The sequence below is a fragment of the Mustelus asterias genome, chromosome 7 (assembly GCF_964213995.1).
Source record: "Mustelus asterias chromosome 7, sMusAst1.hap1.1, whole genome shotgun sequence".
Lineage (NCBI taxonomy): Eukaryota > Metazoa > Chordata > Chondrichthyes > Carcharhiniformes > Triakidae > Mustelus > Mustelus asterias.
The window spans coordinates 5,404,343-5,430,979 of NC_135807.1; the positions used below are offsets into that span (position 1 = coordinate 5,404,343).

General features: G+C 48.9%; 1 protein-coding gene across 8 annotated transcripts in view; it reads right to left on the reverse strand.

The window, feature by feature from the left end:
- The window catches only part of kctd1 (potassium channel tetramerization domain containing 1), a 78,392-nt gene extending 52,085 nt beyond the window's left edge, over positions 1-26,307 (reverse strand). Inside the window, exons 1-2 of one of the 8 annotated variants that reach the window (XM_078215609.1) lie at positions 25,675-26,188; positions 19,458-20,325 (exon numbers count right to left, since the gene is read on the reverse strand). In XM_078215609.1, coding sequence (XP_078071735.1) covers positions 19,458-20,325; positions 25,675-26,180 — 1,374 coding nt within the window. In that variant the 5' untranslated portion in view covers positions 26,181-26,188. Of the gene's footprint in view, positions 1-19,457; positions 20,326-22,958; positions 22,978-23,404; positions 23,429-23,654; positions 23,689-25,674 lie in introns of those variants that run through there. The other 7 variants (XM_078215610.1, XM_078215612.1, XM_078215611.1 and 4 more) reach the window with 7 other exon arrangements.
- Positions 26,308-26,637: the final 330 nt, after the last annotated feature.

The window sequence follows — 26,637 nt, forward strand, 5'->3', positions numbered from 1 at the left end:
GGCGGGTACAATTTTGTCTTTTAAAAAACATTTAGACAGTTACATGGGTAAGATGGGGACAGAGGGATATGGACCAAATGTGGGCAGTTGGGACCTACTAGTGATAAAAAAGGGCGGCATGGACAAGTTGGGCCGAAGGGCCTGTTTCCATGCTGTAAACCTCAAGATTCTATGAATCCCATAATCGTACAGTAATGAGTTACTAACAGCGTAAGGATGTATAAAATTCTATTCCATTACAGAGGATCGGAACTAAAGTTATCCATTGCCTCGTGCTCGAATCAGCTTCCAGTGTCAATATCAGTTAAACTAATTAAACGGTTGCAGCAAAATGCTGACTTATCCTTTCTCCAAGTCAATATTTCTATTGCCATTAAGATAGATTTCACATGTCAGAATGCTGCAGGTATTGTTAAAAGGACCAAGTGTTTGTTGATGTGATAGTAATTACAGGAACTGAGCGATTGTTGAGATACCATTTCATTTCTTTGGGTCCGGATGCTAACACAGCCTAGGCTAAATGGAAGAATGTTTTTTAATAATGGATACTGAAGTTGATACACCCTGACATCTGTCCGTCCACCTCTGTTACCTTGTGCTTAACACAAAATGGGCAACCAAAAGAGAAAACGCTGGAAAATCTCAGCAGGTCTGGCAGCTGCTAGTACCAGACAGGTCAGGCAAAAGCAAGACAGAGAGCAAGGGAAGTCCAGATTAAACTGCATTCATTTCAATGCACGAGGCCTGATGGGCAAGGCAGATGAACTCAGGGCATGGATGGGTACATGGGACTGGAATATTATAGCAATAACTGAAACATAGCTAAGGGAAGGACAGGACTGGCAGCTCAATGCTACTATAGGAAACTATAGGAAAGATAGAACAGGAGGTAAGAGAGGAGGGGGAGTTGCGCTTTTGATTAGGGAAAGCATCACGGCCGTACTGAGAGGGGATATATCCGAGGGTTCGGCCACTGAGTCTATATGGGTAGAATTGAGAAATAAGAAGGGGGAAATCACTTTGATAGGGTTGTACTATAGGCCCCCAAATAGTCGGCGGGAAATTGAGGAGCAAATATGTAAGGAGATTATAGATAGCTTCAGGAAAAATAGGGTGGTAATAGTAGGGGATTTTAACTTTCCCAACATTGACTGGGACAGCCATAGTATTAGAGGGTTGGATCGACAGAAATTCGTTGAGTGTATTCAGAGGAATTTCTCATTCAGTATGTGGATGGCCCGACTAGAGAGGGGGCAAAACCTGACCTCCTCTTGGGAAATAAGGAAGGGCAGGTGACAGAAGTGTTAGTGAGGGATCACTTTGGGACCAATGACCATAATTCTCTTAGTTTTAAAGATAACTATGGAGAATGATAGGTCTGGCCCAAAAGTTAAAATTCTAAATTGGGGCAAGGCCAATTTTGATGGTATTAGGCATGAACTTTCAACAGTTGATTGGGGGAGTCTGTGGGAAGGCAAAGTGACGCCTGGTAAGTGGCAGGCTTTCAAAAGTGTGTTAACCAGGGTTCAGGGTAAACACATTCCCCTTAAGAGTGAAGGGCAAGGCTGGTAGAAGTCGGGGAACCCTGGATTACTTGGGATAATGAGGCCCTGGTCAAGAAGAAGAAGGAGGCACATGACATGCAGAGGCAGCTGGGATCAAGTGAGTAGAGAGGGTGTAGGAGTAGAGTTAAGAGAGAAATCAGAGGGCAAAAAGGGGACACGAGATTGTTTTGGCAGATAAGGCAAAAGGAGGATCCAAAGAGCTTCTACAAATACATAAAGGGCAAAAGAGTAACTAGGGAGAGAGTAGGACCTCTTAAGGATCAACAAGGTCATCTATGTGCGGATCCATAAGAGATGGGTGAGATCCTAAATGAATATTTCTCATCAGTATTCACTGTTGAGAAAAGCATGGATGTTAGGGAACTTGAGGAAATAAATAGCGATGTTTTCAGGAGTGTACATATAACAGAGGAGGTGCTGGAAGTCTTAAAGCGCATCAAGGTAGATAAATCCCCAGGACCCGATGAAGTGTATCCCAGGTCATTGTGGGAGGCTAGGGAGGAAATTGCAGGTCCCCTCGCAGAGATATTTGAATCATCGATAATCACAGGTGAGGTGCCTGAAGATTGGAAGGTGGCAAATGTTGTGCCTTTGTTTCAGAAGGGCTGCAGGGAAAAGCCTGGGAACTACAGGCCGGTGAGCCTCATATCTGTAGTTGGCAAGTTGTTAGAAGGTATTTGAGAGACAGGATCTACAGGCATTTAGAGATGCAAGGATTGATTAGGGACAGTCGGCATGGCTTTGTGAGTGGAAAATCATGTCTCACAAATTTGATTTGAGTTTTTTGAAGGGGTAACCAAGGAGGTAGATGAGGGCAGTGCAGTTGATTTTGTCTACATGGACTTTAGCAAGGCACCACAGGGTAGGTTGTTGCATGAGGTTAAATCTCACGGGATCCAGGGTGAGATAGCCAAATGGATACAAAATTGGCTTGGTGGCAGAAGACAGGGGGTGGTTGTAGAGGGTTGTTTTTCAAACTGGAGGCCCTTGTGACCAGTGGTGTGCCTCAGGGATTGGTGCTGGGTCCACTGTTAGTTGGAATTTATATTAATGATTTGGATAAGAATTTAGTAGGCATGGTTAGTAAGGTTTGCAGATGACAAAAAGGTTGGTGGCACAGTGGACAGTGAAGAAGGTTATCTAGGATTGCAATGGGATCTTGATCAATCGGGCCAGTGGGCTGACAAATGGGGTTTAATTTAGATAAATGCGAGGTGATGCATTTTGGTAGATCGAACCAAGGCAGGACTTACTCAGTTAATGGTAGGGCGTTGGGGAGAGTTACAGAACAAAGAGATCTAGGGGTACAGGTTCATAGCTCCTTGAAAGTGGAGTCACAGGTGGACCGAAGAAGGCATTCGGCATGCTTGGTTTCATCGGTCAGAACATTGAATACAGGAGTTGGGATGTCTTGTTGAAGTTGTACAAGACATTGGTAAGGCCACACTTGGAATACTGTGTGCAATTCTGGTCACCCTATTATAGAAAGGATATTAAACTAGAAAAAGTGCAGAAAGATTTACCAGGATGCTACCGGGTCTCGATGGTTTGAGTTACAAGGAGAGGCTGGGTAGACTGGGACAATCCCCGGCAATACCCGTACGTCTTTGGACAGTGGGAGGAAACTGGAGCACCCGGAGAAAACCCACGCAGACCCGGGGAGAATGTGCAAACTCCACACAGACAGTGACTCAAGCCAGGAATCGAACCCAGGTCCCTGGCAGTATGAGGTAGCAGTGCTAACCACTGTGCCACCGGGCTGCCCACAGTTATAAAAACATTCCTACAACTCTTTTCAAAAGCTCCTAAGCTACCAAAATGCTTCAAAACCAATGCAATACTTTAGAAATGCACACTGTTGTGATGCAAGAAACATGGCAGCCATTGTATACATAGCAAGGTCACACAAACAGTAATGTAATAATGACCAGATTATCTTATTGTACTCTTTAAAACGATGTTAGCCAGGGTACTGGGGAGAAGGTGAGTGGAAAACCAGAACCCCACATCCAGAGGTGTGGGGGGTTAGGTTGAGTGGCCACGCTAAATTGCCCCTTAGTGTCAGAATTAGCCTGGAGTTACGGGGATAGGGCCTGGATGGGACTGTTGTTGGTGCAGACTCGATGGGCTGAATGGCCTCCTTCTGCACTGTGGGGATTCTATGACTCTATGAAGAAACATTGTATTTTAAAATAGGGTTTAGAACGGGAGTGGGGCATCCAGGCCTTCAAGCCCGCTCCACTATTTCACAAGGTCATGTCTGATCTGGCTGTGACCCCCAACTCCACTTTGCCCTCTGCTCCCGTAACCTTCGACCCCTCTCCAGTTCTAGAAATCTGTCTAATTCAAACTCAAATAAATTCAATGACCCAGCCTGCACCGCTTTCCGGGAAGGCAAGTTCACCTGGCAACGACCCTCAGAGAAAATAAAACATTTCAGTCTTAAAAAGACAGAACTCTTATTCTTAAACCGCGTCAGTGAGGGCAGGCAGTGGCATAGTGACATTGTTGCTGGATTAGTTATCCAGAGACCCAGGGTAATGTCCTGGGGACCCGGGTTCGAATCCCGTCACGGCGGATGGTGAAATTTGAATTCAATAAAAATCTGGAATTAAAAGTGTAAGAATGACCATGAAACCATTGTTGATTGTCGAAAAAACCCATCTGGTTCACTAATGTCCTTTAGGGAAGGAAAGCTACTGTCATTATCTGGCCATGTTCTTCTACATGTGACTCTTAACTGCCCTCAGGGACGGGCAAAAAAATGCCAGCCCAACCAGCGATGCCCACTTCCCATGAATGAATTTTTAAAAAGTGGTTAGGGAATGTACAGCCTTTCAAAAGGCAAGAACAAAGAACAGTGTAGCAACAGGCCTTTCGGCTCATCAAGCCTGCTGGGCCTTTCTAAACCAAACACCTTTTGCCTCCACGTGGTCCGTAGTCCTCTAATCATGTATCTGTCAAGCCATAGGGTGCCACACAAAAGATTAATAGGAAAGATAAGGGTTGATGAGTTGGAGCTAATATATTAGCATGGATGGAGGGTTGGTTAACAGACAGGAGGAAAAGAGTGGGCACAAATGTGGCACGTACAAGGTAAGAAGTTTAACAACACCAGGTTAAAGTCCAACCGGTTTATTTGGTAGCAAAAGTCACACAAGCTTTCGGAGCCTTAAGCCCCTTCCTGAAGAAGGGGCTTCTTCAGGAAGGGGCTTAAGGCTTCGAAAGCTAGTGGCTTTTGCTACCAAATAAACCTGTTGGAGTTTAACCTGGTGTTGTTAAACTTCTTACTGTGTTTGCCCCAGTCCAACGCCGGCATCTGCACATCACACTTACAAGGTGGCAGCCTCTGACTAGTGCAGCAGGCTCAATGGGCCACATGGTCTACGTCTGCTCCCATCTCTTGTTTTGTCCTGGACACAGATTCAATGGAGATTTTCAAAAAACTGGATAGAGTCATGGAGCCATAGAGGTTTACAGCTTGGAAACAGGCCTTCAGCCCAACTTGTCCAAGCCGCCCTTTTTTTAAAAATTACATTTCTGAATCTGATATCTGAAGAAAACAAATTGCAGGGCTACATGGAAGTGGCAGGGTAGTGGGATTGGGTGAGTTGCTCTCACAGAGAGCTGACACAGACACAGTGAGCCAAATGGCCTCCTTCTGTTCTGTTCTGTAACCGCTCCATGACTCTGTACACCCTCTTGCCCTTCTCTGAAATAGTGGCCTGGTACCCACGAGGGCAGTTGGTTTAAGTCTCATCCAAAAGATGGCACTTCTCAACATGTAGCACTCCCCGAGTCCTGCAATGGGAGTGTAGACCTGGATGACGTACTAAAGTGTCTGAAGTTGGATCTGAACCCACAAACGCTGACTGAGGGGAGTGTGCTCTGGGAGAAAAACTTGCAAAGTCTATTGGGCAGTGGTTTTCTCCACGCATCTTTAGGGTCCTGAAGCTTTGGACAAGTTAAAGACGCCATATCAAGGCCAGAGATCAACACCATCTTAGGACGGTCTTGCAAACCAAATGGGAGGACAAAAAGAATAAATATGTTCATCCTCCAAGTATTGGAGACATGCCACATAGAGGAACATTGATCATTTCACATCAGCTGAGAAGGGCAGGTCATGTAATCGGAATGCCTGACTCGAGACTGTCCAAACAGGGGCTCTACTCAGAGCTACGCCATGGGATCCATTCATACGAAGACCAAACAAAATGCTTCAAAGGTAATCTCAGAGCCTCCACGAACGTCAACACGTTAGACGGCATAGGTTTAAGGTGAGAGGGGAGAGATACAAAAGTGCCCAGAGGGACAATTTTTTCACAGAGGGTGGTGAGTGTCTGGAACAAGCTGCCAGAGGTGGTACTAGAGGCGGGTACAATTTTGTCTTTTAAAAAGCATTTAGATAGTTACATGGGTACAATGGGTACAGAGGGATATGGGCCAAATGCGAGCAATTGGGATTAGCTTGGGGTTTTTCACAAAAAAAGGGCAGCATGGACAAGTTGGGCCGAAGGGCCTGTTTCCATGCTGTAAACCTCTATGACTCGATAACAGATCAGAAGCAGATTGCCACCAAAATGGAGACATATCATCAAAAATGGTGCCAAGACCTTCCAGTCAACAAGAGCAACCACAGAGAGAGAGAACGGCAAGACAGACAAAGAGAGGGCGACTGCTTGGGCTATCAATCCATCACCATCTCTACCGGACAACCACCAATGTCTTCACTGCGGCAGAGCCTGTGAGGTGAAGCTTAAACCATCTGTGAACCCACAGCCAACACCGAGATCTCACCTCAACGCAAACTGGAGGAACAGCATCTCATCTTCCGGCGAGGCACTTTACAGCCTTCCGGTCTCAACATCAAATTCAACAACTTCAGATGATTGGCTCCACCTCACCTCCACCCCTTTGTTCTCATTCTATTTTATTAAATGTTTTACTGTTCTCTACCTTTTATTTCTTTACTGTCTTTCTTCATTTTTCTTCCCCCCCAACCACTCTTTTTTCCCCCCGCTTCCCCTTTTCTACATTCTACCTCTGTTCCCACCCCCTGCACCACCTCCCCAGCATCTCCATATGTCAGAGCTTACAGCTTCTCTGCCGTTTGGCCATTCACACCCTTTATTCTCTCTATGAGCTGCCATTAGCAGTCTTTCCCCTGGTTTCTGTGGCTATGACTCATCTTTCATTCCCTCCCCCTGCAGTATAAATATCTCCCACTTTCTCTGCCTCTTAGCTTTGACAAAGGGTCATCTGGACTCGAAACGTCAGCTCTTTTCTCTCCTCACAGATGCTGCCAGGCCTGCCGAGATTTTCCAGCAATTTCTCTTTTGGACTGAGATCTCACAGCCACCCACAAGGAAGAACCACTCTAGCCGGGAGGAATTGCCGACGCTAATACACCATGAGCCATTGCTGACGTTAAGAGTCGAGCAACAGTGAAAGTTTTCTTTTATACAAGCAGACCACATATTACAGAACAAGTTTAGAAGTGGTTATACCTAATTATTCCAGTGTGCTTAGTCTAGAATATGAGCCTTTGTGCTTTAATTAGCTCAAACCCAATGGTGGAACATTCTTTGTAATAAGCAGCTGAGCATAATTTAATACATTCCCGCTTTCATCCTTTAATTAATAAAGGGGGCGGCATGGCGGCACAGTGGTTAGCACTGCTGCCTCACAGCGCCAGGGGCCCAGGTTCGATTCCAGCCTTGGGTCACTGTCTGTGCGGAGTCTGCATGGATTTCCTCCGGGTGCTCCGGTTTCCTCCCACAGTCCAAAAGACGTGCTGGTTCGGGGCATTGGCCGTGCTAAATTCTCCCTCAGTGTTACCCGAACAGGCGCCGGAGTGTGTCGACTAGGGGATTTTCACAGCAACTTCATTGCAGTGTTAATGTAAGCCTACTTGTGACAATAATTAATAAAACTTTTAAACCTTAAACTTTAAAGGTATATTTAAAAACTGAGACCCCATACAACATTTTCAAAGTGGTAGACACAGAACGACAACAGAAGTCAGTCATCATGCCTGTGTTTGCTCTGGGAAAGAGTTAGCACATTAGTCCCATTCTCCTGTTCTTTCCCATGGCTCTTCAAATCTTTTCCCTGAAGTAAGAACATAAGAAGCAGGAGCCGGTCATTCAGCCCCTTGGCCCCTACTACACCATTCAATAAGACCATGGCCTCAACTCCCCTTTCCTGCCTGTTCCCCACCGCCCTTGGCTCCCCCATAGTTCTATCTCGGTCTCTGCTGCTCTGTGGAGTACAGAATTCCATAGATTTCCCATGTGAGAAGAAATTCCTCCTCCAAGATCCTGGCTTCATAAATACGGATTAGGAGCAGGAGTAGGCCATTTGGTCCCTCGAGCCTGCTTCACCATTCAATAAGATCATGGCTGATCTGACTGTGGCCTTACCTAACGCAACTCCCCGCCCACCGCCACGCCGATAACCTTTGACTCCCTTGTTAGTCAAGAATCTATCTACTTCAGCCATAAAACATTAAATGGCTCTGCCTCTGTACAGAAGTGAATTCCCAAGGTTCTCAGAAAGAAAATTCTCCTCATCTCCATCTTAAATGAGAGACACCTTATCTTGAAACTGTGCCCCCTAGTTCTAGTCCACCCCCCCCCCCCCCCCCCACAAGCAGCAGTGCTAACCACTGTCCTACCGTGCCGACCTATAGTAGTGGCACGGTGGTTAGCACTGCTGCCTCAGAGTGCCAGGGACCCAGGTTCAATTCCTGGCTTGAGTCACTGTCTGTGCGGAGTTTGCACGTTCTCCCCGTATCTGCATGGGTTTCCTCCCACAGTCCGAAAGATGTGCTAGTTAGGTGCATTAGCCATGCTAAATTCTCCCTCAGTGTATCCAAATAGGCGGGGGAGTGTGGCGACTAGGGGATTTTCACAGTAACTTCATTGTAATGTTAATGCAGGGTTACTTGTGACACTAATAAATAAACTTTAAATGCCACAGAGAATAGGTCCACTTATTGAGGCGTGGTGGTGCTGTAGTGGTATTGTCACTAGACTAGAATCCAGAGACCCAAGGGGAAGATCTGGGACCTGGGTTCAAATCCCACCATGGCAAATGATAAAATTTGAATTCAATAAAAAAAATTCTGGAATTGAAAAGTCTAATGATGGTTGTGAACCCATTGTCAGAAAACCCATCTTGTTCACTAATGTCTTTTAGGGAAGGAAATCTGTCGTCCTTACCCAGTCTGGGCTACATGTGACTCCAGAGCCACAGCAATGTGGTTGACTCTCAAAATGCAATTAAGGATGGGCAATAAATACTGGCCTCGCCAGCGATGCCCACATCCCATGAATGAATAAAAAACCTTTCCTCACAGTAGGCTGATACAGAAGGTGAAGTCGCATGGGGTCAGAGGTGAGCTGGCAAGATGGATATAGAACTGGCTCGGTCAAAAAAGAGAGGGTAGGAGTGGAAGAGATGCATTTCTGAATGGAGGGTTGTGACGAGTGGCGTTCCTCGGGGATCAATGTTGGGATCTTTGCTGTTTGTAATATATATAAATGATTTGGAGGAAAATGTAGCTGGATTGATTAGTAAATTTGCGGACGACACAAAGGTTCGTGGATTTGCGGATAGTGGTGAGGACCATCAGAGGATACAGCAGGATATAGATCAGTTGGAGACTTGGGAGATGGAGTTTAATTCGGACAAATATGAGATAATGCATTTTGGAAGGTCGAATACAGATGGAAAATGTACAGTAAATGGTAGAACCCTCAACAGTACTGATAGGCAGAGGGATCTGGGTGTACAGGTACACAGGTCACTGAAAGTGACAACGCAGGTAGAGAAGGTAGTCAAGAAGGCTTGCTTTCATTAACCGGGGCATTGAATTTAAAAATTGGCAAATCACGTTGCAGCTTTATAGAACCTTAGTTAGGCCACATTTGGAATATAGTGTTCAATTCTGGTCGCCACACTACCAGAAGGATGTGGAGGCTTTGGAGAGGGTACAGAAAAGCTTTACCAGGATGTTGCCTGGTATGGAGGGCATTAGCTATGAGGAGAGGTTGGAGAAACTTGGTTTGTTCTCACTGGAGCGACGGAGGTTGAGGGGCGACCTGATAGAAGTCTACAAGATAATGAGAGGCATGGACAGAGTGGATAGTCAGAAGCTGTTTCCCAGGGTGGAAGAGTCAATTACTAGGAGGCACAGGTTTAAGGTGCGAGGGGCAAGTTTTAAAGGAGATGTATGAGGCAAGTTTTTTTTGCATAGAGGTTGGTGGATGCCTGGAACTCGCTGCCGGGGGAGGTGGTGGAAGCAGATAGGATAGCGATTTTTAAGGGGCGTCTTGACAAATACAGGAATAGGATGGGAATAGAGGGATATGGTCCACGTACGGGTAGGCAATTTTAGTTCAATCGGGCAGCATGGTCGGTGCAGTTTGGAGGGCTGAAGGGCCTGTTCCTGTGCTGTAATTTTCTTTGTTATAACAGTGTCCCTTCACATTCCAAAAATCAACTCAATGAATCTTTTCTGGAATTCAAGTACATCCTTTCCTTAAAATGACATTACAGTAGATGGTAAAAAGTTGAGGTCGCTGTACCGATCTGTGGGGCACTGGCTAGTTTGCTAACCTGAACATGACCCCATTTATCCTGATTCACGAAAGTATCTATCCAATTCTCTTTTGTAAATTACTATTGAATCTGCTTCGGGCAATCCATTCCAAATCACAACTGTTTGCTTTGTGAAATTTTTCCTCATCTCACCATCACACTCTTCAAGCATTACCCTCCTACTCAATACAGTGCTTCTTTTTCCAAAACTTTTTATTCAAACAACAATTCCCGGTAACACTGAGATCATGCACCAACTGACTCAAGAACAGCTTCTTAAAAAGTTTATTTATTAGTCACATGTAGGCTTACATTAACACTGCAATGAAGTTACTGTGAAATTCCCCGAGTCGCCACACTCCAGCGACTGTTCGGGTCAATGCATCTAACCAGCACGTCTTTCAGACTGTGGGAGGAAACTGGAGCACCCGGAGGAAACCCACGTAGACACGGGGAGGATGTGCAGACTCCGCACAGACAGTGACCTGAGGCCGGAATTGAACCCGGATCCCTGGCGCTGTGAGGCAGCAATGCTAACCACTGTGCCGCCCTTAATGCGAGGTATGCTGCCATCAGACTTTTGAATGGACCTACCTCGCATTAAGTTGATCTTTCTCTACATCCTAGCTATGACTGTAACACTACATTCTGCACTCTCTCCTTTCCTTCTCTATGAACGGTATGCTTTGTCAGTATAGCGCGCAAGAAACAATACTTTTCACTGTATGTTAAAACATGTGACAATAATAAATCAAATCAACAGCAGATGATGGAATTTGAATTCAATAAAAAATATCTGGAATTAAAAGTCTACTGATGACCATGAAACCATTGTCGATTGTCGTAAAAACTCATCTAGGTCACTAATGTCCTTTGGGGAAGGAATTCTGCACTCCTTTCTTTCTCTATGAACGGTATGCTTTGTCTGTAGAGCGTGCAAGAAACAATACTTGTCACTGTGTACTAATACATGCGACAATAATAAATCAAATCAATTACATGAGGCATGGTGTGTGGAAGCGTAGTCAAGATAACTGTGTGAGTCAGTGGGCCGATAGTGGGAACTGCTTTCAAGACCGTAACATAACTTCTGGTTATGCATTAACTACAGTAAGGAGCAGCGCTCCGAAAGCTAATGGTATTTGCTACCAAATAAACCTGTTGGACTTTAACCTGTTGTTGTTAAAACTCTTACTGTGTTTACCCCAGTCCAACGCCGGCATCTCCACATTATGCATTAACTAGACAGAGTCTAACACCTTTTCGGAGCAGCATGGTGAACTGGGTCCTTGGGCATGTTGCGGAGCTCACAGCCACTTCCCCCAAACCAAGGAGGGTTACCCTGAAACAAAAAGACTGGCTGTGGAATGAACAGGCAAAGCAAAAGGATCTTCCCCACGGAAAATATAATTACTTCCTTATAACTTGCTGCAAAAAAATGGTGAAGGGAAGAAACATGCAATAACGGGTCAGATTTTACTGTCAAAATAACCGAGAGGTTAACTGCACTCACCATCATTAACACATAAATGGTCTGGCATCACCATGCTGGTGACAGCTTTGTGGGTTCTCTGCGTTGGCAGTGAGGAATCAGTCCAGACGATGACATTCTGATACCAAGGCATGAGTGTCACCGACTGAGTCACAGTGAACATCAAACATGTAAAAGAGCGACTGCCCTTGACATCAAGGCCCCATTGAGAATTTTACACCAAGGAGACCTGACAAAGCTAAAGCCCAGGAGGAAAACTCTACTCTGTCTCTACTTTCTCAGGAGACTAAGGAAATTTGACATGTCAGCTACGACTCTCACCAACTTTTACTGATGCACCATAGAAAGCATTCTTTCTGGTTGTATCACAGCTTGGTATGGCTCCGGCTCTGCCCAAAACCGCAAGGAACTACAAAAGGTCGTGAATGTAGCCCAATCCATCACACAAACCAGCCTCCCATCCATTGACTCTGTCTACACTTCCCGCTGCCTTGGCAAAGCAGCCAGCATAATCAAGGACCCCACGCACCCTGGATATTCTCTCTTCCACCTTCTTCCGTCGGGGAAAAAGATACAAAAGTCTGAGGTCACGTACCAACCGACTCAAGAACAGCTTCTTCCCTGCTGCTGTCAGACTTTTGAATGGACCTACCTCGCATTAAGTTGATTTTTCTCTACACCCCAGCTATGACTGTAACACTACATTCTGCACTGTCTCCTTTCCTTCTCTATGAACGGTATGCTGTGTCTGTATAGTGTGCAAGAAACAATACTTTTCACTGTATGTTAATAGATAGAAACATAGAAAAAACACAGCACAAACAGGCCCTTCGGCCCACAAGTTGTGCCGAACACATCCCTACCTTCTAGACCTACCTATAACCCTCCATCCTATTAAGCTCCATGTACTCATCCAGGAGTCTCTTAAAAGACCCTATTGAGTTCGCCTCCACCACCACTGACGGCAGCCGATTCCACTTGCCCACCACCCTCTGTGTGAAAAACTTACCCCTAACATCTCCCCTGTACCTACCCCCCAGCACCTTAAACCTGTGTCCTCTTGTAGCAGACATTTCCACCCTAGGAAAAAGCCTCTGAGAGTCCACCCGACCTATGCCTCTAATGTGACAATAATAAATAAAATCAAAAAATCTCCGCTGGTTGGAGTCATAGCTCACACATATAGTTGTGGATTTTGAAGGTTAATCACCTCAGCCCCAGGGCATCAGTGGAATTCCTCAGGGTAGTATCTTAGGTCTAACTATTTTCATCAATGACTTTCCTTCTATGGTAATGTCAAAACAGGGGATGTTTGCACAATGTTCAGCGTCATTCAAGACTCCTCAGATACTGAAGCAGTCTGGGCCAATACGCTGCAAGAACTGGATAATCACCCGGCTTGAGCTGATAAATGGCAAGTAACATTCGCGCCACACGAGTGCCAGGCAATGACCATCTCCAACCAGAGAGGATTTAATCATCGGCCACTGGCATTCAATGGCATTACCTTCGCTGAGTCCCCCACTATCAACATCCTGAGGGTTACGATTGACCAGAAACTGAACTTGACTGGCCATATAAACCACAGTGGCTACAAGAGTAGGTCAGATGCTAGGAATCCTGCAGAGGGCAACTCATCTCCTGACTCCCCAAAGCCTGTCCACCACCGACAAGGCATAAGTCAGGAGTGTGATAGAATACTCCCCATTTGCCTGGATGAGTGCAGATCAACGCCACCCAAGAAACTTAACACCATCCAGGACAAAGCAGTCCACTTGATTGCTACCCCTTCCACAAACATTAACTCCCTCCACCAGCAATGCACAGAGCAGCAGTGTGTACCATCTACAAGATGCACTGCAGCAACTCACCAAGGCTCCTTAGACAGCACCTTCCAAACCCACGACCACTTCCACCTAGGACAAGAGCAGAAGATACATGGGAACATCACTGCCTAGAGGTTCCCCTCCAAACAATACACCATCCTTACAGTAAAGGAATAATGATATATTTCCCAGTCATCGCTTCAAAATCCTGGAACTCCTTCCCTATCAGCACAATGGGTGCACCTACACCACATGGACTGCAGCGGCTCAAGAAGGCAGCTCACCATCACCATCTCAAAGACAATTACAAATGGGGAATAAATACTCGCCTAGCCAGTGGAGCCCACACACCTTGAATGAATTTTAAAATTACACAAACACAAAAGCAGGTTGGAGGCTGGGAATCCTGCGGAGAGTAACTCACCTCCTGACTCTCCAAAGCCTGTCCACCATCTACAAGGCACAGGTCAGGACTGTGATGGAATACTCCCCACTTGCCTGGCTGAGAATTCAACACCATCAAGACAAAGCTGTCTGCTTGATCAGTATCCCATCTACCACCAGCGCACTGTGGCAGCAGTGTGTATATCTACAAGATGCACTGCAGGAACTCACCAAGGCTCCTTTGACAGCACCTTCCAAACCCGCGACCTCAAGGGGAGGGGCAGCTGACACATGGGAACACCACCACCTGCAAGTTCCCCGCTGCTCCTTCAAGATCCTGGGACTGCCTTCTCAGCAGAACGATGGGTGTGCTTACACCAGATCCACTGCAGTAGTTTCAAGAACGTGGATCATCACCATCTCAAGGTCAATTAGTGGTCAGCAACAGATGCTGGCATGCCCACATCTCGTCAATGAATAGAAAATAGACTCTCACCCAATTAAAAATACTCCTTTTCACTTACTCAAACTATTTTGAAAGTTCTTTGATGGGATGTGGACCATGACAAGGTCACCATTTGTTGCCCATTTCTAATTGCTCTTGAACTGAGTGTCTCGCTCAGCCACTTCAGAGGACAGTTAAGAGTCAACCACATTGCTGTGGCTCTGGAGTCACATGTAGGCCAGACCAGGCAAGGATGGCAGATTTCCTTCCCTAAAAGGACATCAGTGAACCAGATAGGTTTTTACAACATTCAATGGGGCAGCACAGTGACACAGTGGTTAGCACTGCTGCCTCATAGCGCCAGGGACCTGGGTTCGATTCCCAGCTTGGGGCCATCATTTGTGCGGAGTTTGCACAATCCCCCTGTGTCTGCGTGGGTTTCCTCCGGGTGCTCTGGTTTCCTCCCACAGTCCAAAGATGTGTGGGTTAGGTGGATTGGCCGTGCTAAATTGCCACTTAATGTCGGGGGGACTAGCAGGGTAAATACGTGGGGCGACGGGGATACAGGCTGGGTGGGATTGTGATTGGTGCAGACTCGATGGGCCGAATGGCCTCGTACTACCCTGTAGGGATTCTATGAATGATAATTTCATGGTCACCATTACTGAGACTAGCATTATATCCCAGATTTGTTACTAATTTATCCTTATCCAAAAACAATTATCTGGTCACCATTTAACAATAAAGGTTCACCCATTTAAACGGAAATGAGGAGAATACTTTTTCTTTGAGGGTTGAGAGTCTCTGGAACTCTCTTCCAGAAGAGGCAATGGTAGCAGAGTCTTTGAATATTTTGAAGGCAGATGTGGATAGATTCTTGGTAAGCAAGGGGAGGGGTGAAAGGTTATTGGGGGTAGGTAGGTTTGAGATTACTATCAGATCAGCCATGATCATATTAAATGGCAGAGCAGGCCCAAGGGACTGAATGGCCGACTCCTGTGACTTGCTCATATGTATCACATTGTTGGATCTTGCTGCGTGCAAATCAGTTACCTCATTTTGTACATTCCAGCAGTGACTACACAACTGTGAGTACAGAAACTACAAAAAGTCATGAATGAAGCCCACTCTATCACGCAAACCAGCCTCCCATCCATTGACTCTGTCTACACTTCCCGCTGCCTCGAAAAAGCAGCCAGCATAATTAAGGACCCCACGCACCCCGAACATTCTCTCTTCCACCTTCTCCCGTCGGGAAAAAGATACAAAAGTCTGAGGTCACATACCAACCGACTCAAGAACAGCTTCTTCCCTGCTGCCATCAGACTTTTGAATGGACCTATTTCGCATTAAGTTGATCTTTCTCTACATCCTAGCTATGACAGTAACAATACATTCTGCACTTTCTCTTTTTCTTCTCTATGAACAGTATGCTTGGTCTGTATAGCATGCAAGAAATAATACTTTTTACTGTATACTATTACATGACAATAAATCAAATCAAAACAATTTTGAAAGTGCTTAATTGGCTGTGAAGTGCTTGAAGAAGTCTGGCAGTTGTGGAAGGTGCTATATAAATGGAAGTCTTTTTTAAAAAAACATTACAGGAACATAGAAAACCTACAGCACGGAGGAAGGGGGCCATTTGGCTCATCATGTTTGTGCAGGTTAACAAATAGTAGCCCAGTCTAATCCTACTTTATAGCTCTTGGTCCACAGATCTGCAGGTCACTGCACTTCAAGTGTCTCTTCAAGTTTGTGATAAGGGTTCCTGCCTCTACCTCCATTTCAGAAAGCGAGTTCCAGACCCCCACAACCCACCATGATGGGGGATAAAACTCACCTCAGTTCCTCTCTAATCTTATCAACTACTGTAGACAGGAATAGACTGAATGTATTCTATTGTAGGAAGAAATATGCATATTCATACACATATGAAAACAAGGACTCTGCATTAAAATTTCACACAATATTTTAAATATGAATAAATTGCTGTTTTGTGTCCTCCCGCTCCAGGAAGTCTCAAATGGTAAAAGCATAGAATCTGACAGTGCAGGAGGAGGCCATTCGGCCCATCGAGTCTGCACCAACCACAATCCCACCCAGACCCTATCCCCAGAACCCCATGCATTTACCCTGCTAGCCCCCCTGACACTAAGGGGCAATTTAGCATGGCCAATCCACCCAACCTGCACATCTTTGGACTGTGGGAGGAAACCAGAGCAAACCCATGCAATCATGAGAGCGTGCAAACTCCACACAGACAGTGACCCGAGCCGGGAATCGAACCCAGGTCCCTGGCGCTGTGAGGCAGCAGTACTAACCACTGTGCCACAGTACGGAAGTGTATTTTTCATAATGAAAATAGAAAGTGCAGGGAATGCTCAGCAGCACCTGCAGAGAGAGAGCGAAAGAGCGAGAGAGAGAGAAAGAGCAAGAGAGAGAGAGAGAGAAAGAGCGAGAGAGAGAGTGAGAGAGAGCGAGAGAGAAAGAGCGAGAGAGAAAGAGCGAGAGAGAGCGAGAAAGAGCGAGAGAGAGCGAGAAAGAGCGAGAAAGAGCGAGAAAGAGCGAGAAAGAGCGAGAAAGAGCGAGAGAGAGCGAGAGAGAGCGAGAAAGAGCGAGAAAGAGCGAGAAAGAGCGAGAAAGAGCGAGAAAGAGCGCGAGAGAGCGCGAGAGAGCGAGAGAGAGCGAGAGAGAGCGAGAGAGAGCGAGAGAGAGCGAGAGAGAGCGAGAAAGAGAGAGAGACACAGAAAGAGAGAGAGAGACAAAGAGAGAGAGAGAAAGAGAGAAGAGTTAGTGTTTCATATCGGTTGGCAGGTCACAGATTGGAAACATTAACTCTGTTTCTCTCTCCAGAGACGCTGCCGCAGCCTGCTGAGTGTTTCCAGCATTTTGTCGTCTTTGGTTCAGATGTCCAGCATCTGCAGCCGCCATTTTGTGCATAGCAAGGTCACACAAACAGTAACGTGATACTAACCAGATTATCTTACTGTACTCTTCAAGACCAAGTTGGCCAGGACCCTGGGGAGAAGGGGAGTAGAAAACCAGAACCCCACATCCAGAGGTGTGGGGGTTAGGTTGATTGGCCACACTAAATTGCCCCTTAGCATCAGGATTAGCAGAGTAAATGCCTGGAGTTACGGGGATAGGGCCTGGATGGGATTGTTGTCGGTGCAGACTTGATGGGCCGAATGGCCTCCTTCTGCACTGTGGGGATTCTATGACTCTATGAAGAAACATTTTATTTTAAAATAGGGTTTAGAACGGGAGTGGGGCATCCAGGCCTTCAAGCCCGCTCCGCTATTTCACAAGGTCATGTCTGATCTGGCTGCGACCCCCAACTCCACTTTGCCCTCTGCTCCCGTAACCTTCGACCCCTCTCCAGTTCTAGAAATCTGTCTAATTCAAACTCAAATAAATTCAATGACCCAGCCTGCACCGCTTTCCGGGAAGGAAAGTTCACCTGGCAACGACCCTCAGAGAAAATAAAACATTTCAGTCTTAAAACGACAGAACTCTTATTCTTAAACTACATTAGCGAGGGGAGGCAGTGGCATAGTGGCATTGTTGCTGGATTAGTAATCCAGAGACCCAGGTAATGCTCTGGGGACCCGGGTTCGAATCCCAACATAGTAGATGGTGAAATTTGAATTAAATAAAAGACATCTAGAATTACAAACAATTGTCACTTGTAAAAACCCATCTGGTTCACCAATGTCCTTTAGGGAAGGAAATCTGCCATCCTTACCCGGTCTGGCCTACATGTGACTCCAGACCCCCGAAAATGTGGTCGACTCTTTAAAAGAAAAAATGCCCTCTGGAAATGGCCGAGGGAGATATTGAGTCAAGGAGGGTTTGGGCAATAAATGCTGGCCCAGCCAGTGACGCCCCTATCCCCCCCTGAACGAATAAAGTATTCCTTACATGCTCAGTGCGATTGGGGCCTGGCAGGCGGGGGGGGGGGGGGGGGGGGGGGGTAAGGCACAGTGCAATGGGTGTACTACAGCACGTGGACTGCAGCGGTTCAAGAAGGCAGCTCACCACCACCTTCTCAAGGGCAACTAGCGATGCCCACATCCCAAAAATTAACAAGCATTTCCATGCAGAAGAGAGTGGGAACCTGTGACCTGTCCACGAAGGCTGTGGATGCTGGGTAAATCTAGGTTCTATACCTCTTGGGGCCAAAGGGATCAAGGGATATGGGAGGAACGGGGAAATCAGGATATTGAATTCGATGATCAGCCATGATCAAGATGAATGGCGGAGCAGGTTCGAAGGGCCGAATGGCCTCCTCCTGCTTCTAGTTTCTAAGTCGATTAAGCCAGGGTAACTGGGGATATACCAACACACAACTAAGGAGCAAGAGTAGGCCATTTGGCCCATCAAACCTGCTCTGTCATTCAAGAAGATCTTTGCCGACCTGATTGAGGCCACAACTACCCCTTCCCACCTACCCCCCCGAAAACAAAGATGCTCCAAAAAGGTGGGTGAATGAAGCGAAGGTACATTTTAAAAAGAATCTGATTGATTGGCAGAACAGGCTCGATGGGCTGAATGTCCACCTCCTGCTACAGCAAGATCTGATGTGGAGACGCCGGCGTTGGACTGGGGTAAACACAGTAAGAAGTTTAACAACACCAGGTTAAAGTCCAACAGGTTTATTTGGTAGCAAAAGCCACAAGATCTCTCAGCCGCAATTAGGGAGGAAAAGAAAAATCTTCTCGCGTGAATCTAAACTACGAAAAAAGCCGCAAATAAAAACTCAGCCAAGTTTAAAATCTCTTAAGAGTTTGTCCGATCGAGTTACCAAGCGTTACAAAATGTAACACAGTACTTATGACATTCTTAAACCTCCTGAAAAGGCTTTCAAACAAACACGTCCCCTGGAGACAAAGTTAAACTGAATTCAGGTTGAGAATGGAATACAGCAATCTCATACTCCAGCTACAACTTCAAAACAATCATTGCCCTAAAAGGAATGCACACATTCATCTCCTGAAGTACTTTAAAATCTGGACGGCAACTTTGATAAAAACACAAGTACTGTACAAGACATATCACAGCATTCGTTATTCTCTAGTTCTATAGGTAGTTGTGGAATTCTGATGATCTAATAACCTATGATTGCAAAGCATTACCTGGTTTGTTGATATGGTTACGGATGAAGTGGTTCCAAGCTGACCAGTGGGTTCCTGAAGCATAGATTCCCGAGAGTCGCTTTGCTTTGGAATCACAGTCTGGGAATCTACAACATCAGAGGGACGAATACATAGTCTTTTTGGTGAAGGTGCACAGGGTTCGTCTGAGCGTATAGGTTCATAGAGGGCGGGGGTGATGACACGCTCCACTTTCACCCCAACAATCTGTCCGTCGTGGTTCTGCAGGGCGAAGGGGCACGACCGCTGGAGGTGCTGGCAGGCCCCGTTTGTGTTCGGGGGAGATCGGTGAGGGGTCAGCCTGCTGCCAATGCCCGCAATGCTGCTCAGAGTGGCTATGGAGACTGCTCCTATACAGTGGTTAGTGTATGTTTTAGAGAGTTTAGCAGCCTTGGACAGCATCTGCATCCGTGTGCCCAGCAGGTTCTTCCCAATGGCCTTGTTCTCATACCAGGTAACGTCACTTTCACTGCAATGATCCCTCGGCCTTTGAAAGAAAGCCTTGCAGAGGGGATTACGTTTTGAGATATACTTAACGAAACTCGCGTAAGGGCAGAACTCTGTGCCCGTTTCATACATCCGCGGGAAGTTCTCCTCATCATTCACCATTCTCTTCTTGCTCCAGGTTACCGAGCGAGATTTATGGTAAGGTCCACACGCCTTGTAATAGACGAATCTTCGCCCATCCTCATCTGTGGCCAAGCCAAAGGAGTCCTCCTCCAGTTCTCTCTGGTTCTCCCTCCCCCTTGTGCAGAAGTACATGCAGATCTCGAACCAGACCTTATTGAGCAATCCAAAGGGAGCGTGCGTGTCGAAGGCGCTGGAGGTGTAGAGTTTCCTCAGGTCGGACCTGGTGATAGGGATGTCACGATATGATTTGTCTTGACGACATGATACAGTAATTGTTGGGAAAATAAAAGAGTATGATATCTTTTTTCTTTTAAAAAAAAAAGATAATCACTAGGTTCTAATCAATACTGGCCAACACCATCTCATTTTCCTGCACTGGTCCAGGCAGCGTTCATGTGAAAAGGTGTTCACATCATGAACATTACAATGTTTTCAAGTATGATATGGCAAATTAGTTTTCATATCTTTTCTGCCAAAATTACTGCATCCTATGTCCAATAAGGTGACATGGCCACAGCAATAGAACTCTCTATGTAACACCAACTCGCACCTGGAGTAGTCAACGCAGACTGACACCCATCAGTGGAACATCCAGCAACATCTGCATTGGACAGTTCTTATGGGACAGAAGCATTTGCCCAGGTGCTAATGGGTTAAAAAAGGAAGAATGCTTTGAAATCAAGGTACTTCACGCATTGATCTGGATGATCACAACAGGATGACAACAATTTACCTGGGCTGCCACATCATCATCTTGCAATGCTTAGATTTTACTGGAAGGCTTGTGAACCAATTTGAGGCAACCATTGCATCAGTTTTAATTTGCTAATTTATACAGTTATTCCCTGACCCTCTCAAGTATGTTACTTCCCACAAATCTGACCCTGAAATTTTCGCTTGCACATTTCTGTAAGATGCATTTTCTTCCCCCTCGCGACACCATTCTGGGAGGAGAGGGACTTAAGCCAATCACAATTTAAAGACTCGTTATAAAACTTGGTGAGTGGTCAGAGATTCCCCTCTGTATTAATTGCTGAAAATGCCCAAAATATTTAACCTTCGGCTCTCCAATGTTTCTGTCTTGCCTGCAGACGAGGCGTACGGATTAATTCAGCACTTCACACTGTAGTTAAAAGCAGCAATTTGTGTAGAAACCATAGAATCCCTACAGTGCAAAAAAGGGCCATTCGGCCCATCGACTCTGCACTGCAGAGTCTGCAATCCCACCCAGGCCCTATCCCCGCAACCCCACATATTTGCCCCACTAATCCCTCTAACCTACGCATCCCGGGACACTAAGGGTCAATTTAGCTTGGCCAATGCACCTAACCCGCACATCTTTGGACTGTGGGAGGAAACCGGAGCACCCGGAGGAAACCCACGCAGACACAGGGAAAACGTGCAAACTCCACACAGACAGTGACCCAAGCAGGGAATTGAACCTGGGTCCCTGGAGCTGTGAGGCAGCAGTGCTAACCACTGTGTCAACGTGCTGCCCCGTGTAGGTTTAGCGAGGGAGGGGATGTACCATAGAATCCTTACAGTGCAGGGGGAGGTCATTCGGCCCATCGAGTCTGCACCGACAACAATCCCACCTAGGCCCTATCCCCACATATTTACCCTGCTAATCCCTCTAACCTACGCTTCCGGGACACTAAGGGGCAATTTAGCTTGGCCAATGCACCTAATCCGCACATCTTTGGACTGTGGGAGGAAACCCACGCAGACACGGGGAGAACGTGCAAGCTCCACACAGACAGTGACCCAAGCCAGGAATCGAACCCGGGTCCCTCGCGCTGTGAGGCAGCAGTGCTCACGGCTGTGCTACCGTGCCGCCCTCAGAATTCCAATCCATTGAGCTAAATGTGAATTGGAAACGTTGTCAGTGGCCGTGTATCCAGCAGGTTATAAATTTAAAAGATTTTTGTCTAAAAGAGCAGAACAGAAAAACAATTAAAAAGATAACAATTTGAATTATTAGGGAACGAGTGGTGGACATCACTGTTTCCAAATACTGGCACAGAATGGATTCAATGGAAAAAGGTAGAGAATTATTAGTGTTAAAGTTCGGGTTACTACACAGGCTAAACGTAACAGTTAGAAATGATTACATGTGTGCGTGTGTTAACAGTCTATGTGCACACAACTATCTTGGGGTGATTAAAAAAGCATTACCCAGACAGATTCAAGAACTTCATTGCTAATCTCATCATAGAATTGTAGACATTTACAGCACAGAAGGAGGCCATTCTGCCCTATGCATCCGTGCTAGTCGATAAAGAGCTATCCAGCCCAATCCGACATTACAGCTTTATGGTCTGTAGCCCTGAAGGTTAACAGCACCTCAAGGTGCACTTAGCCAAGTGCATTTGAAAATGGGATAGGGGCATCTGACTCTGTCACCCATCTCGGACAGCGAGTTCCATGAACCCCGTCCCGACAACACCCTCTCTGGGCCAGAGCAGAATCCTCTCAAAACCTCTTACCCACCCCTTTGCTCCGAATCTACACCCAATCGTTCTGAGCTGTTCCAACAAATGATGGGGAGAGGGGACATGGATTTAGTTTGTTTTTGGGGTTAAAGGAAGGGAGGAGGGGAGGGGGATAAGTGAAGGTGTTTAGACAGCGCTGGCAGCTCTGGGTTCTGGTGGCAGGGAGGGGGGGTGGGCGGTGTTGCAGTGATTTGGTGTGTGGGGGGGAGAGGTTGCACCAGTTGATGACAGGTCCCGCTCCCTGCGGGGTTGGGGGGCTTTGGTGTTTTGGGGGTTTCTACCTGCTGATGGCCCATTTCTGGATGACCGGTCCCGCTCCCTGCAGACTGGGTTTGGGGGGGGGGGGGGGCACGGTCTGTACCTGCCGATGGCCTGTTTCTGGATCATCGGGCCCGCTCCTTGCTCCAGGCTGGGTTAGGGATGGGATTAGGGGATGATATTTGGGGGGGTATTTGGGGGTTTTAGGGGGTATGTACCTGCCGATGTCTTGTTTCTGGATCACTGGGCCCGCTCCCTGCTGGGTTGGGGTTAGGGTTTGAGGATGGGGGTAGGGTTTTTGGGGGGGGGGGGGTGGTTTAGGGAGGTATTTAGAGCTGTACCTGCTGATGGCCTGTTTCTGGATCACCGGGCCCGCTCCTTGCTCCAGGCTGGGTTAGGGGTGGGATTAGGGGATGATATTTGGGGGGGTATTTGGGGGTTTTAGGGGGTATGTACCTGCTGATGGCTTGTTTCTGGATCACCGGGCCCGCTCCTTGCTCCAGGCTGGGTTGGGGTTAGGGTGGTTTAGGGAGGTATTTAGAGCTGTACCTGCCGATGGCCTGTTTCTGGATCACCGGGCCTGCACGCTGGGTTGGGGTTAGGGATGGGGGTGGGTTTGGGGGGGGGGGGGGTTTGGGGGGTATATGGGGGGGCGGTTGGGGTACCTGCCGATGGCCTGTTTCTAGATCACCGGGCCCGCTCCCTGGGTTGGGGATGGGGATTAGGGGGTATGGGGTTGGGTTTGGGGTTAAGGGGAATGGGGTTGGGTTTGGGGGGTATTTGGGGGGGTTTGGGGTACCTGCCGATGGCCTGTTTCTGGATCACCGGGCCCGCTCCCTGGGTTGGGTGTTTGGTATTTGGGGGGGGGGGGGGGGGGGTGGTGGTTGGGGTACCTGCCGATGGCCTGTTTCTGGATCACCGGGCCCGCTCCCTGGGTTGGGTTAGGGTCAGGGATGGGGGTTGGGGGGTGGGGGTTAGGGGGGATGGGGTTGGGGGGATATTTGGGGGGGTATGGGGGAGGGTTTGGGGTACCTGCCGATGGCCTGTTTCTGGATCACCGGGCCCGCTCCCTGGGTTGGGGTTAGGGATGGGGGTTGGGGGGGATGGGGTTGGGGGGGTATTTGGGGGGAGGGTTTGGGGGGTTGGGGTACCTGCCAATGGCCTGTTTCTGGATCACCGGGCCCGCTCCCTGGGTTGGGGGTTAGGGGAATGGGGGTTAGGGGGATGGGGTTGGGTTTGTGGGTTAAGGGGGATGGGGTTGGGTTTGGGGGTACCGGCTGATGGCCTGTTTCTGGATCACCGGGCCCGCTCCCTGGGTTGGGGTTAGGGTGAGGGATGGGGGGTGGGGTTGGGGGGGGTATTTGGGGGGGGTTGGGGGGGGGTATTTGGGGTTGGGCGTTGGGGGGGTATTTGGGGGGGGGGTTAGGGGGGTATGGGGTTGGGTTTGGGGTACCTGCCGATGGCCTGTTTCTGGATCACCGGGCCCGCTCAGTGGGTTGGGGTTAGGGTGAGGGATGGGGGTTAGGGGGGGTATTTGGGGGGGGTTGGGGGGTATTTGGGGGATGGGGTTTGGGGTACCTGCCGATGGCCTGTTTCTGGATCACCGGGCCCGCTCCCTGGGTTGGGGTTAGGGTGAGGGATGGGGGTTAGGGGGGGTATTTGGGGGGGGGGGGGTTGGGGGGGTATTTGGGGGATGGGGTTTGGGGTACCTGCCGATGGCCTGTTTCTGGATCACCGGGCCCGCTCCCTGGGTTGGGGTGAGGGTTGGGGTTTGAGGGGGGTATGGGGTTGGGTTTGGGGGTTAAGGGGGATGGGGATGGGGTTGGGGGGTTATTTGGGGGGGATGGGGTTGGGTTTGGGGTACCTGCCGATGGCCTGTTTCTGGATCACCGGGCCCGCTCCCTGGGTTGGGGTTAGGGATGGGGGTTGGGGTTAGGGATGGGGGCATGGGGGTTGGGTGTTGGGGGTTATTTTGGGGGGGGGGTTGGGGGTACCTGCCGATGGCCTGTTTCTGGATCACCGGGCCCACTCCCTGGGTTGGGGTTAGGGTTAGGGATGGGAGGGTGGGTTTGGGGGGGTATTTGAGGGGGGGGGGTTGGGTACCTGCCGATGGCCTGTTTCTGGATCACCGGGCCCGCTCCCTGGGTTGGGGTTAGGGATGGGGGTTGGGGGGGTATTTGGGGGGGTGGTTGGGGGGGTATTTTGGGGGGGGGGGGTTGGGGGGGGTATTTTTTTGGGGGGGTATTTTGGGGGGGGATTTGGGGGGGTTGGGGGGTATTTTGGGGGGGGTTGGGGGGGTAATTTGGGGGGGGTATTTTGGGGGGGTATTTTGGGGGGGTTGGGGAGTATTTTGGGGGGGGTTGGGGGGGTATTTTGGGGGGGGTTGGGGGGTTATTTTGGGGGGGGGTTGGGGGGGGGTATTTGGGGGGGGGGGGTTGGGGTACCTGCCGACGGCCTGTTTCTGGATCACCGGGCCCGCTCCCTGGGTTGGGGTTAGGGATGGGGGTTGGGGGGTTATTTGGGGGGGGGTATTTTGGGGGGGGGTTGGGGGGGGTATTTTGGGGGGGGGGGTTGGGGGGGTATATTTTGGGGGGGGGTTGGGGGGGTATTTTGGGGGGGGGTTGGGGGGTATTTTGGGGGGGGGTTGGGGGGGTATTTTGGGGGGGGGGGGTTGGGGGGGTATTTTGGGGGGGGGTTGGGGGGGTAATTTGGGGGGGGTATTTTGGGGGGGTTGGGGGGGTAATTTGGGGGGGGGGTATTTTGGGGGGGTTGGGGGGGTATGTTGGGGGGGGTATGTTGGGGGGGGTGGGTTGGGGTACCTGCCGATGGCCTGTTTCTGGATCACCGGGCCCGCTCCCTGCTCCTCCAGCTTCCTGATGACGGCGGCCAGGGTGAGGTTGGCGGCCCGGAGCTCGGGGTCTTTGCTGAGGTCCAGGGTGCGGCTGTAGGGCGGCTCGTTCAGGTAGCGGTTGAGGGACGAGCGGATGCTGATGAGCGAGGACTTGCTGTAAACCTGCCCGCTCTTGGAGCGAGCCTCCGAGTAGAAGGAGCGCAGCGCCCGGCACAGCTCCGCCTTCCCCAGCCGCTCGAACTCGGCCGGCTGCTCCCGCTCGCTCAGGTAGTCCCGGAAAATCTTCACCGCGTAGCGGGTGGCCAGCCGGGTGTTCTCGCTCAGCCGCCCGCCCGCCCGATTCTCCGCCGCGGCGGGCGCCCCGCGCTGCGCCGCTCCCTCCTCCTCCGCCGGACTTTCCGCTCCCTCCTCCCGCCGGCGCTGCCGGAAAGAGCGGCGCAAGTGCGGCGCAGCCGGGCCCCCGCTCCCCGCCATCCGGCCCGCCATTGTCAGCGGAGAGCGGGGGAGCATGCGCTGCCGGAGAGAGGGAGCGCGGGAGGGAGGGAGAGAGGGGAGTGTGAGAGAGAGAGGGAGGGAGTGTGAGAGAGAGAGGGAGGGAGTGTGAGAGAGAGAGGGAGTGTGAGAGAGAGAGGGAGAGAGAGAGAGAGGGAGGGTGTGAGAGAGAGAGAGGGAGTGAGAGAGAGAGGGAGGGAGTGTGAGAGAGAGAGGAGGGGAGGGAGGGAGTGAGAGAGAGAGGGAGGGAGTGTGAGAGAGAGAGAGAGGGAGTGTGAGAGAGAGAGGGAGGGTGTGAGAGAGAGAGAGAGGGAGGGTGTGCGCGAGAAGAGAGAGAGAGGGAGGGTGTGAAGAGAGAGAGAGGGAGGTGTGAGAGAGAGAGAGAGGGAGGGTGTGAGAGAGAGAGAGGGAGGGTGTGAGAGAGAGAGAGAGAGGAGGG